General features: G+C 34.6%; 2 protein-coding genes across 2 annotated transcripts; both read left to right on the top strand.

The window, feature by feature from the left end:
- The first annotated feature begins 4,712 nt into the window (after window positions 1–4,712).
- On the top strand, window positions 4,713–9,691 carry RpLP2 (ribosomal protein LP2). The gene is made up of 5 exons (XM_073078605.1): window positions 4,713–4,843; window positions 7,394–7,566; window positions 8,076–8,168; window positions 8,808–8,891; window positions 9,599–9,691. Exons 2-4 carry the CDS (start codon window positions 7,395–7,397, stop codon window positions 8,876–8,878), a joined length of 336 nt encoding a protein of 111 aa, XP_072934706.1. The 5' UTR covers window positions 4,713–4,843; window position 7,394; the 3' UTR covers window positions 8,879–8,891; window positions 9,599–9,691.
- A 1,157-nt stretch (window positions 9,692–10,848) lies between these two features.
- On the top strand, window positions 10,849–11,892 carry LOC140746449 (L-fucose dehydrogenase-like). Its single transcript, XM_073078604.1, has one exon. It carries the CDS (start codon window positions 10,914–10,916, stop codon window positions 11,655–11,657), a length of 744 nt encoding a protein of 247 aa, XP_072934705.1. The 5' UTR covers window positions 10,849–10,913; the 3' UTR covers window positions 11,658–11,892.
- The last annotated feature ends 218 nt before the right edge of the window (window positions 11,893–12,110 follow it).

Below are 12,110 nucleotides of genomic sequence, written 5' to 3'. Positions count from 1 at the left end.
TGCACAAACAAAAACAAACTTTAGAGCAAAACTATTGAGAGTTACTTATATCATAAAATTATTGCAATTTTACTGAAGGCATCATCAAAAAGTCTTCTACTTTATTGCTCATGGACAATGTATTTGAGATAAAACGCAGCGTGGTATCATACATTGTAGACTATTTCTCAAAATGCAACTTTCGAAATTTTCAATAAAGATTAGTTTACAAAACAATGTCAATTTAGCCCCTCGCTCATTCATTATAATAGAGAGGGACACACAGTTGACACAAGTTTTAGTTTTAGTTTTAGTTAAGAGTCCGAGGTTGCCAGATACGTTACTACCGATGAAGACTAAATTCAAACGCTGCAGATAAGCATGACTCTCTTACCACACCTACGTTATTAGGCAGAAATACGCCTAGCGGTAGTACCACTGAAGTCGAACCTCTTAGACATCGCTGAAAGCATGTCTCTTTTGTACAAAAGTGCCACCTGTACATCTCGAAAACTAATCTGTATTATACATTAAATTTATAAAGGCAAAAAGTACTTCTTTTTTAATTAGCTCTCCTGTAAAAAAAGTATTATTTTGATTTATGGTAGTTTTGAATTTAAGCAGCGACATGTAGCATGTTAGGTATAAATGTAGAGATCGACTCTACGTAAACTTATCTTTGACGCGGTCGTCTAATATTAGTTGCGCGTGCGACGGTGGTAGCGTATCAGTTTTAGTTTTTATTGTGCGCCAACTGGAGTATTTCTGGACGGCCGAGCTTAAAAGCTAACTGAGCTAAGCTCGTTATCTTGATTGTAATCATTTCTTTCATTTACATGAAAAATATATGGTAAATAAATAAAATAAATTATTTATTGCACATTTATATGTTTGTTTTTGAAGACTTGAAAGTAGCAAACAAGCAGTACTGCCGCCCAAGAAGATTTGCAACCAACTTCATACAGCCGCGTTACACTCCTGACGAGTAAGTGTAAATAAAAAAATAAAGTGGAACCACCCATTTTTATGATTACGTGCTAGATTTTTACGTAAATAAATAACCTGCTACAGCTTAATGGCAATTAAAAATTACAATCAATAGAAAAACAGGATCAATATAATTCACTAAAACAAATGTACCAACATCTCTAAGTAATTACTGACAATTCTGCTCTAAAGTAAAAGAAACTTTTCACAACGTGTACCGAGGTGACAGTGATAATTTTATTGTTAGCTATTTTGTATAAAAATGTTTAAACGTAGTGTTTATATGATAATCTATTAAAAAGAAAACATCACAGAATTATTTTATGACCTGAAACTAAAACAGAATAGAAAGTCTTGAGCTAGATAAAGTGTAAACAATATGAAACTTATTAATAAAAACATGTATGATGTTTATCTTTCTTATTATATTCTACCCCTTTGTGCAAGTTCCTAAATAGCGGAAGTTTATAACATCTTAGTGTCAAGTCGAGTAAATAACTAGCAACAAAATTACTGACAAAAAAACAATTCTTTATTTTTACAATATAGGAGTAGAAGACGAGCATGCAGTCCACCTTATGGTAAGTGGCTACTGTCGCCCACGGACATCTGTAGTTGACCCCAAATAGGATTAGATATTCCTACCCGCGGTCAGCCATAGATACCCTCGCTACACCTGAGGACAATGCTGGAACGCGTCGGAAAATTCTCCCTTACCATACCTTTCAAACCAGAACATAGCAGCACTTAACACTGCTGTTGTTAACAGAAATAGGTGAAATAGGTACTTTGTCCCTGTAGTACCGAAATCAGAATAGGCCCACGGTATAATAGGCCACGGCCCCTGCCTGTCGTAGGAGGCGACTAAAAGGGGGCTTCCAGGGTTGCGGGCAGCAGGAGTGGGAGCTCGAACCGTCCAGCAAGCGACCCCGGGAAGGACGGCGGTATGTGTGGTCGCATACCGTCGTAAACACCAGACGGTGTGTGGAGAGCGCCTGGGCTCACCTGGGCGGAGCCTGATGGGCCAACACGTTCAGTTCACATAACCCCGTGTCGCTCCCACGACACTGGGTACCTTTTGAAGGTTTCCCCCTCGTCAAAAAAAAAAGGGTGAAATAGGTACTTGTCCTAAATGATTATTATAAGCATGAAATAATAGCCAATAACTCTGTAAGTATTAACTACATTTATTTAACATAAGTAAATACTTATTATAAGCTTAGAATAATACCTAACATGTACTAGAATTAAAGTCTTTAATCCATAAGTACTCCGTTTAAAATGTCATAAAGAAGAAAATCCACCCGACTGACGCCGGAGACTGCAACCATCCATTATGCAAATTTCACTTGTCGTTCCAATGAATCCTGTAATCCTTTCGGGAGATTAGCTACACTCCTGTTACTTAATGGTTTTACAGTCATTTATTATACATACTCCGTTCTTTTGAAGGATTAGATAAACGTGAATTAATGCTTTTAAAATACCGCAAAGTATAAATTTAATGCAATTAATCTAACGGTATCTAAAAGATATTAAATAATGTTACCCAAAAAGCCTTATTTAGGTACTAGTTGCAGCATTTTTTTTTTGTCCCACACTAGGATTCGGATTACTCCTCACAACTACCTAATAGAGACTAAAATGCGAATTATTTGAGGAAGGTATGGATTAGTGGCTAATACGTTATGGAGCTTCCATAGCGACCACACAGCATCACGGTGTCATTATAATCATAAATCATATTATGTCTTACACATCACATATTGCTGGACACATAAGGTCGTTTTTAATAATCCAACCAATGATTTGCCCACAGACCTGTATTTGTTTTGAGTTCTGTGGATTTGCTATCCAAATATCGAGGCTCGAGACTATTTCTGCATAGTAGAATCAGTTAAATTTCGATCTTTTTCACTCTACCGGCGTGAAAAGCCGAATTTCAGATCACTTCGCCGAGTCAAATATAAAATATTTTCCTTTCCAAAGTTGAATAGTGACGTCAACTTTATTCTAAGCAACACCGATATTTTCTGTACGTCCATTTGTCGCGGCCATAATTCACTTTTGTCGACTCTACAGCTATATTAGAGGACACTTCCAGTTTACCTGAACGAAAAGCTTTTTGAAACTAGGTTGGATTTATTACATAAACCCGAGAACAGGAAATTATTCGGATATTTTAAAGCAGTTATTTTAAAGTTTCCTTAATTATTGTCTCATTATTTTTGCAATAGGTTTATTATGTTATGTTATAAATAATATTATACACAGGTATGTAATTATAAACATCAACTAACACAAAACCAATATTTAAAAAACGACAGGATAAAAAACGAGATAAACAACACTTGGTATTATTTTATTCATAGATTAGTAAAGATTACTCACTCCTAAGAAGAAAATGTAACCAGTTTTGCGAATTGAAATGTCATCTTTTTTCGTGTTTGTAAAATATTTAAAAAAATGTAGTTTTTAGATCATTTAGGAATGAAACGATATTTCTCCGCACTTTTTCTTCGATTACTGTCTTCCTTCAATTACAAGGCGGTGAGATATCTATACTTACCTATGATTTTATTAAAAACCTTGCAAAAATATTGATAACGAAACTATGTCTCTATCAATCTATATAAAAGAACAACCTGATAAAGAAGCTTATTGCTATTTATTACTTACTTTACCTAGTTTAAACAGCTGTTTATATGAATCAGTTTAAAATACGATGGATAGCAAATAAACACTATACCATGTCCATATCTACATCTGGGACGTCTTACCGTCCGGGCGCACATAGGTATATTGCGGCAATATCAACATAAGGGCGGTGGGCAGGAAATTCGGGTCTCGAGGATACCCTCTTTGTCCGGGCAGATTCTCAGGTGGTCGAATGGCCCCTGGATTTGTAACATTTATTCATAATAATAAAATGTTATTTAAAGCATTATATTATAAAGAACAAGTATCAAAAATAGACCAACCCCACTGTTAAGTGGGTAGTTCGACATGCCAATTTAAATGGCGAATAGTTATATTAAATTATGTGGATCGTCTGCCACTAGATGGCGCTATAAAAATATAAATGTATAATGAAGCTGTGGACTAACAAAATTACTTTAGGGCGCGTTGACGTTCATTGGAGCCGAGGGCCTTGAATGAAATTTGATTTTAACTTAAGGGAATCTCCTGAGGTCTTCTTCGCTTAAGGGACTAGCCTTAAGCGAAAAATATTTTATGTCTACGAATTTACATTGAGATTTTTATAAAAATAAGCGGAATAAGCCTTCCTTCATTTATTAGCTAGTAACAGGGATTTACACATTAATTAGATCTATTTGTTTAATTGGTTTCTAACGTCTTTTATTATTGTTATATACCTACTTTATTTAGTACAAAAAGTTATTCTAGCATAGCAAATATTTTGGCCCTTGGAAAATAATGAAAACCACGTCAATACAAAATAGTTATTCCGCGATGAATGTTTAATAAATCAATGATGATAAAAATTTGCAGACACATATCTTGTATTTCTTAAAATTAAAGGTCCATTAAGTATAATATAATATAGTAAATAAATATTATGACACTTTATTTCTCATACGAAAACAAGCCAAAACCTAATAGCTACCATAAAATCCATTTTAATGTGTTTTATTTTAGATCTTATTTCTGTACGATTTGTATATTACTATATTGTCAATTTTTAATTTGCTAAAAACCATCGAATCCATGGCGAAGCGATAAAAGTCATGTTGGCTGAATGCAACTGGCAACACTAGCGTGCCTAAATTTAAATGACGTCTCTTTTGGTTTGACGTTTTCTCTTACCAAACTTATTTTCACGGCATAACACGTTTCGTGTCGATACGACTTAAAAGTAAGTGAATTTCTTAATAATATTACTTTAGAATTGTTTCTCAGTGTGTAGATAATTTGTGTGCAATAAGTAAAAGTGATGATGATTGTGTTTGTTAGAGATTCATGTGGATTTCCATAATGCGCGGTAACCTACCAAAAGAATTTTGGTTTGTTGAATACAAAATATCCTAACATAACGTACAGCGTTTACTTAAAATCACAATATGTAGTGAATTCAGTATTTGTAAGTATCGGAACCCCTGAAAATGGTTCGCTGACTTAATTACGTCGAAGAATTTACACGTGCATCAAACGCTGTCTTGTAATACATTTTATGACTTCTTCGGTGTTTTCGTACTTCAAAGTTACTTGCTTCTGTAATTAACTGCTAAGTATACTTCACCACCATTAGCGTGTACTTACACTAACTCCACTATTTAATTTAATGTAGATAACTTCTTTGCTTCCCAAACGTTATTCGCTAGTAAAATCTCAAGAATTACACATTGTCTATACAGAATAATGAAGCATCCAGTCAAATTAAATGATACACACGTGAGAAATACAGGCACGTGACGTTTATTTCTATTTACTTTCGGTTTTCAACACCTAGAAACACGCAATAGTTCAATATCGTCGCAGTATATTATTATGAAATTATTAAGCAATTCTTTTTCTAATTTTCCAATGTTTTCTTAGCCGCAAAGCATTTGTCCATGTGGCCATTTATACAGACCAAACAAACAGACTACTGTAAAAATTACCAAATGTGGTGACAATAGCACACAGTATGGCATTAAAATTGAGATCACTTTAATTTTTAAACTCCTGGCATTTAATGCAGCCCTCCTAAGTCACTCCGCTGGTATGCTCGCTAGGCATACTGAGAATAATCCTTGACGAGCACAACAAAATAAAAATTCGGTCCAGTTGTTTACATGCTTGCATGTGTGTAATTAAGAAAAGCATGGAAATTTTGAAAACGTATATTTCAACTTTTAAACAATCATAAAATCTTAGATAAAATCTGATTTTATAAAATTTATTTATTAATTCTGATTGTGTTTGCTATTGTAAAATTTCTGTTTTTCTATCTATTTCTTTTTTCAACATAGCAGTATGTAATGTAACTAGAGATGGGCAGAGGGTTTAAACCCAATGGGTGGATACGGGTTTAAACCGGGTATTTTGGGTGAAATAGGGTTTAAACCCAAATAAACACCCAAACAGCGGGTGTAAACTATTGTCATTCATATTTTTATTTTCTTCGTGTAATATCATTTTTAAAATAATATTGTAAACAATTCACTAAATATGCACTCTAAAAGCACATATTTCATTTAACTACGCTGTTATAGTCATGTTATAGTCCATTCGGATGTGTTACATTTGGGTTGCAATTTTCGAAGACCCAATTTTATTTTATAGATATCAATGATTAGTGTAAAGGGCTTAGTGTACAGTAAATCCTAATTTGTGGAGTCCCAACTGTTGTCCCTCGACCGCCATCTTGAAAAAAGGGGCACAAAGCGTTTTTACGCTCTACCAGGCAAACTATTTGTCGCACAGAAATTTAGTAAGAACAATTATGGTTTCAAATTGATTTATCTATAATTTTAGTTCTATAACTTTTTGTCGTTAAACCAAAAATAACAAAGATAATAACAATAATAGATTAAACTTTGGGAAGACTTTTTTTAACTTTTTTCTACTTAATTTACAGAAAATGACATTGAAACATTTTGATAGAAGAGTTTTTTATAGTCCAGTTAATTTAGACATAAAAATAGTAATCAAATAACATAAAGCTAAATTTCCGTAGAGACCTTGGGTTTACCATCACAAGTAAAGTTCCAAAAGTCCTCATCGATGTGTGTGACGGCACTTATTCGGGGTCAAACGTCAAAATTTTCGGGTTTCTGGATTTTTCTCTAAAACGGTAAATTTTATCGAAAAGTACCTTGGACCAAAGTTGTAGCACTTAAATTTTTTTATAAAATAATGTATATATTTTTTTTCTTAAAGCTATAATTATTAAGATATTACGTAAGAATTACATTTTACATTATATGCCCATATTCCCACACCACCTGTGCGAGAGGTATATTTATTTGTTTTAGTTGTGCGCTATTTGTTTCGTCAAACAAATAATAATTAAAAAATAAAAATGTAATAAAAATAGATTAACCCCTAAAAATGGAATATTTAAAAATGTAAAAACATTAGAAATACAGTAAAAACCTATAGTATATCTATTAAATAAACATTTGAACTATTTTAAAAGCTTTGTGTAGATTTTATTAACTCATTTTATAAACACCCAGATAAATACCCAGTGGGAGGAAATAAACGGGTATTTATTGGGTTTAAACCCTGCACAGGGTTTAAACCGGGTTCTTTGCCCATCTCTAAATGTAACACTCATTTCATCATCATCAACCCATAGCTATCCCACTGTTGGGCACCATTCTCCTCAGCATGAGAAGGATTAGGCCATAGTCCACAGCACTGGCCAAGCGCAAATTGGTAGACACATACCACATACTCATTTATCTATCTACAATTCCAGAATGCGTTACGTGGCCGCGTACCTGTTAGCCGTGCTAGGTGGTAAGGCGTCCCCCGCCGCCGCCGACGTCGAGAAAATCCTCAGCTCTGTAGGTATCGAGGCTGACTCCGAGAAGCTCAAGAGAGTCATCGCTGAGCTGAATGGCAAGAGCGTTGATGACTTGATTGCTGAAGGTAATTACAACTTAGTATTTATCTGACTGTTCGACAGTTTTTATTATGTTTTTTGATAGGTTTGTTAAAAAGAGAATTACAAGAAAACCCTTGGCAATATATTTGTAATATTGTATTGCTGTAAAAACAAAGACAAAAATATGGATTCTTGAATTAGAATGGCTAAAATAAATATCTCTTTAAAGTTAATTGACTGGTATGATTATTTTGCAACATATGAATTTCATGCTTATTATGTTATTTAACAAATATTTACTGCAAGATAAACCTTTTTTTGTCCATGTGCCTATGGAAGTTAGAGTAACCACTACAAAAAAAAATTGAAACTAAAATAATGTTCCATATTGATGTATAATTCTTAAATCTTGCGAACGCAAATGATGATCCCACAAAACACACCATCTTTCGTCTGAACGACATTGCTGTAACACTTTCACCTGATACCGCAACCGTCACATAAACAAGCAACACTGATGCAACACATATACTAATTAATTTGTATGTGGCAGGTCGCGAGAAGCTGTCGTCGATGCCGGCGGGTGGCGCCGCGCCCGCCGCCGCCGCCGCAGCGCCCGCCGCAGCCGCCGCTGAGGAGAAGAAAGGTATCAACATCTACACTAATATTATAAAGAGAAAAACTTTGTTTGGTTGTAATGAATAGGCTCAAATACTACTGGACCAATGTTAAATATTCTTTCACTATTCGAAAGGTACATTATCTACGAATAACATAGTCTTTTTTTTTATATGAAATATATTTGATAAATAGATTTTGAGGCGGTACTAAGTTTGCCGGGTCAGCTAGTGATTAAATAATTTAAAAAGCAGAACTCTTCTTGAACCGGCTGGAGATGTAGAGTCCACTCCGAATATAGATACAAGTCGCGTCTCAATAGCAAATTGTAGACATAAGCACGAAGAAGATAGCGCGGGACACCCGCGCCGCCCCCCGTATATAAGACAACATATCTGAGTCATACTGTTACAGTAGTACATACTGTTAGAAGCATAAAGCAGACACTGTTAGTGTTTCGTTAAAATAATTTATATTCTGTGAAAGAAAATATCCTAATAAAACTTAATTTTTGAAATTTCTGTTCTAAATGATGATTTTCAATAACACCATCTTTCGACTGAGAAACTGTGCTGTTTCATACCCATAACTGAATCAATTCTATCATATAATAAACTACCCATATTAGGCATATCATATTAACCTTTTGTTGTATTTCTATTTACAGAAGAGAAAGAAGCCAAGAAGGAAGAATCTGAGTCTGATGACGAGGACATGGGCTTCGGTCTTTTCGACTAAACATATTTTTGAGGTAAGCATTTAGTCTTCAAGATACATATTCCATAGAATTAGAGTTGGACAAGTCATTTATATGAACTAGTTTTATGATTGATTTAGTAGCAAGGGTGCATGCATCCCACCTAATGGTAAAGTGGTTGATGCCACTGACATAAATCGCTTCTTTGCAAGAATAATGGCACAAGTAAAAAAGGCAATTTTTCAGGAGAGCCAGTTTAAAATTAAACAATGTTTTTGTTTCGAAATCTTTTATTTAAATGAGAATTAAAATATTGATAAATACAATCACAAGTAGTTATGTATATAAACACAGTACTGTTAGGACGCATTAAAATAGGTAATATTTGGAATTAAATTGTATCTTAAACAGAAAAATAAATTTTGAGTTGTGCCATTCTTCTTGCGAAGAAGCGAAATGTCTACACTACTGTGTCGAGTGTGAAGCAGTTATATTTTAGTTGAAAGGTTGTGTATACCTGCTCATTTAAATAAAAGGTGACATTGTCATTCCTCAGGATTACCAAATCTGAGCTTCAAGTAGAAATGTTCTGTATGGACAGGAGGTTCATCAGGTGGACTGCTTGCTTGTTTGTTCATTCAAACTTGAAATCTATAAACAGACAGTTTTTATGATATTCTGTCATGTGTAATTGTCTTATGTTAATAACATCTAGCTATGAGTACACAAAGTTTATATTTATTCATTTTATTTGTCCACAGATAGTGCGGGACACGCGGTTTTTATTCCAATTTTTGGTATAAGAGTAACTTGACAACAAGTATGTTTCTGTGAAATATATTTGTCAAAAAATATCTTGTTTTATTTTTATTGAACATTCGTTACAATAAACTTCCACATAAAATACCTACAAACTAACAACTATCCATTGATAACTGAATGTGAGCGACTTATATAAGAATTTATAATTAATACATTACAAAGATATTTTATATTGTTTGGTTTTAATAAAACTACTAGGTTAATTACAAATTTTGAAGGATATATATAAATGATAAAAAAATATTTTATTTCCGTGAGAAAATACGCCATCTAGCTTTAAAACTAATAACTAACCGGTATAGAAACGAATTAATTATTAATATTATCACATCAATTATGCCATATATTCAAATTGACTGAGCTAATGTGGAAAAACCTTGGTATCCTTTTTTTTTTTGTCTTTTTTTTGTTGACGAGGGGGAAACCTTCAAAAGGTACCCGACGCCATGGGAGTGACGCCGGGTTATGTGGGATTTTTACCACACTAAAACCCCCCCGGTGGCCGTCCTCAGTGTTTGGTGGAGAACTCCGGGATCTCCAACGGAACACAACCGGAGTCCTCCTAACGCGATGCCCTTATATCGGGCTCTGCCCTGGGGGGAGCAATTTACACTCCTCTCACATCCCCTGGTGATTACAGCGATATGCGACCACACAAACCGCTGTCCTTCCCGGGGTCGCTTGCTGGACGGTTTGAGCTCCCACTCTTGCCGCCCGCAACCCCGGAAGCCCCTTTTAGTCGCCTCTTACGACAGGCAAGGGTTACCGTAGCCCTATTCTGGTCCCGGTACTACAGGGACAAACCTTGGTATATGGTAGAAAAAAAAAAAAAAAAAGGAGAATTAGGATAATTGATTACAATCTTAGAAAAAACGAAATTCTATATTTTCTATGTCATCGAAAAGTATACACTAATAACTTTAAATTCGAGATCTTTAATTCGGCCCTTGGTCATTGATATTTTATTTAAAATTATTTCAAAAAACATTTATTAAGTCTGGTACTAAATAAACACTATAAAATACATACCTAAAATAAAATATATACAAATAAATTACACAGGATCATTAATATACTACTAATGAAGACGCATAGGATATTATCTCTAGCATTCTTTGCTCGGCTTCATAGATAATAGCTAAACACTTTTATCAATGCTCGTGATTAACAACAGCCCAGTTTATAAAAATAACTGTCAGTCACAAGCGAGAACTAGAGCAAGTAGGACGTAATTTCTGTTGAAAGTAACCTAAAATGAGTTTCAAAAACAAAGTGGTGTTAGTAACTGGAGGGAGTTCGGGTATCGGAGCTGCTATTGCGATAGCATTCGCAAAAGAAGGCGCCAACGTTGCTATTGTCGGACGAAATGAGTCAAAATTGGCGGCAGTCGCGCAGAAATGTGGCAATGCGCTTGTTATCAACGCTGACGTGTCCAATGACGACGACGTTACTCGAATCGTGCAAACAACTGTTGATACGTTTGGACAAATCGACGTGTTAGTTAACAACGCCGGTATTAGTCGGCCGGGAAGCATCACGGACGGGAGATTAATACAAGCGTACGATGAGGTCATTGCTACCAACTTACGCGCGCCGATGAAACTCACGTCATTAGCGTCGCCGCATCTTATTAAAACTAAAGGCAATATTATCAATATATCCGCTATAGGTGGCCAGTTCGCACCCAGTGTACCTCAATTAATACCGTACTGTGTGTCAAAAGCAGCCCTTAATAATTTCACACTAGGATCAGCATTAGAAATGTCTAAGCATGGAGTAAGGGTGAATGCAGTGAGCCCTGGACCTGTGTACACGGATATTCTAGAAAATTCCAAGTATCCTAACAATTGGGACGTCTTTAAACAACACACGGCATTAGACAGAGTGTCTGAGCCAGAAGAAATAGCTGATTTGGTTCTGTTCCTGGCCAGTGATAAAGCAAAAAGTATAACAGGTGCCAATTATGTAGCGGATAATGGCATGTTGTTGAAACGTTAATTTCTACTGTTAGACACATTTATCTTATGTTAAACGTTTCATTTAAAAAGACTGTTATGAGCCATGATGATGTCATTTTCTAAGTTAGCAGATATCAATTATTTCAATAAAAAATATAAATCACCAGATTAAATAATTAATTTAATTTATGTAAATCCATTTTTAGCTTTTTACTTAAGTACTTAGTATTAGATATCGTAAATAAATAAAGCTGTGGATTTAGTAAATAAATAAATAGATTTATTATTTGCTTCTCCCTCTTTCTTTATAATGTAGGAACGAGAAATTTATAAAATAATACCGCGAATTTGGATTCCATCTTTTTGAACGATAAGTAAGTTATTTAGGTTTGGTATTAAGAAAAAAAAGTTTAACTAATTAGGATTTCATTGCTCGGTATATTTTAAGAACTCTGTGCCTATTATAATTACTTACTCCATTTTATCTTTACTT

The sequence above is a fragment of the Epargyreus clarus genome, unplaced genomic scaffold, assembly GCF_041222505.1.
Source record: "Epargyreus clarus isolate Ecla_fem2 unplaced genomic scaffold, WU_Ecla_fem_2.2 ptg000012l, whole genome shotgun sequence".
In the NCBI taxonomy this organism is placed as follows: Eukaryota; Metazoa; Arthropoda; class Insecta; order Lepidoptera; family Hesperiidae; genus Epargyreus; species Epargyreus clarus.
Note: the sequence above shows the minus strand (reverse complement) of the source record. Positions and strands in the feature narration are given on the sequence as shown.

Excerpts from the sequence above, each read along its gene's own strand:
- RpLP2 (XM_073078605.1), top strand. The coding sequence starts at position 7,395 with ATGCGTTACGTGGCCGCGTACCTGTTAGCCGTGCTAGGTGGTAAGGCG. Across the intron at positions 7,567-8,075 it reads TGATGACTTGATTGCTGAAG|GTCGCGAGAAGCTGTCGTCG; the intron begins GTAATTACAACT and ends TGTATGTGGCAG. Across the intron at positions 8,169-8,807 it reads CGCCGCTGAGGAGAAGAAAG|AAGAGAAAGAAGCCAAGAAG; the intron begins GTATCAACATCT and ends TTCTATTTACAG.
- LOC140746449 (XM_073078604.1), top strand. The coding sequence starts at position 10,914 with ATGAGTTTCAAAAACAAAGTGGTGTTAGTAACTGGAGGGAGTTCGGGT.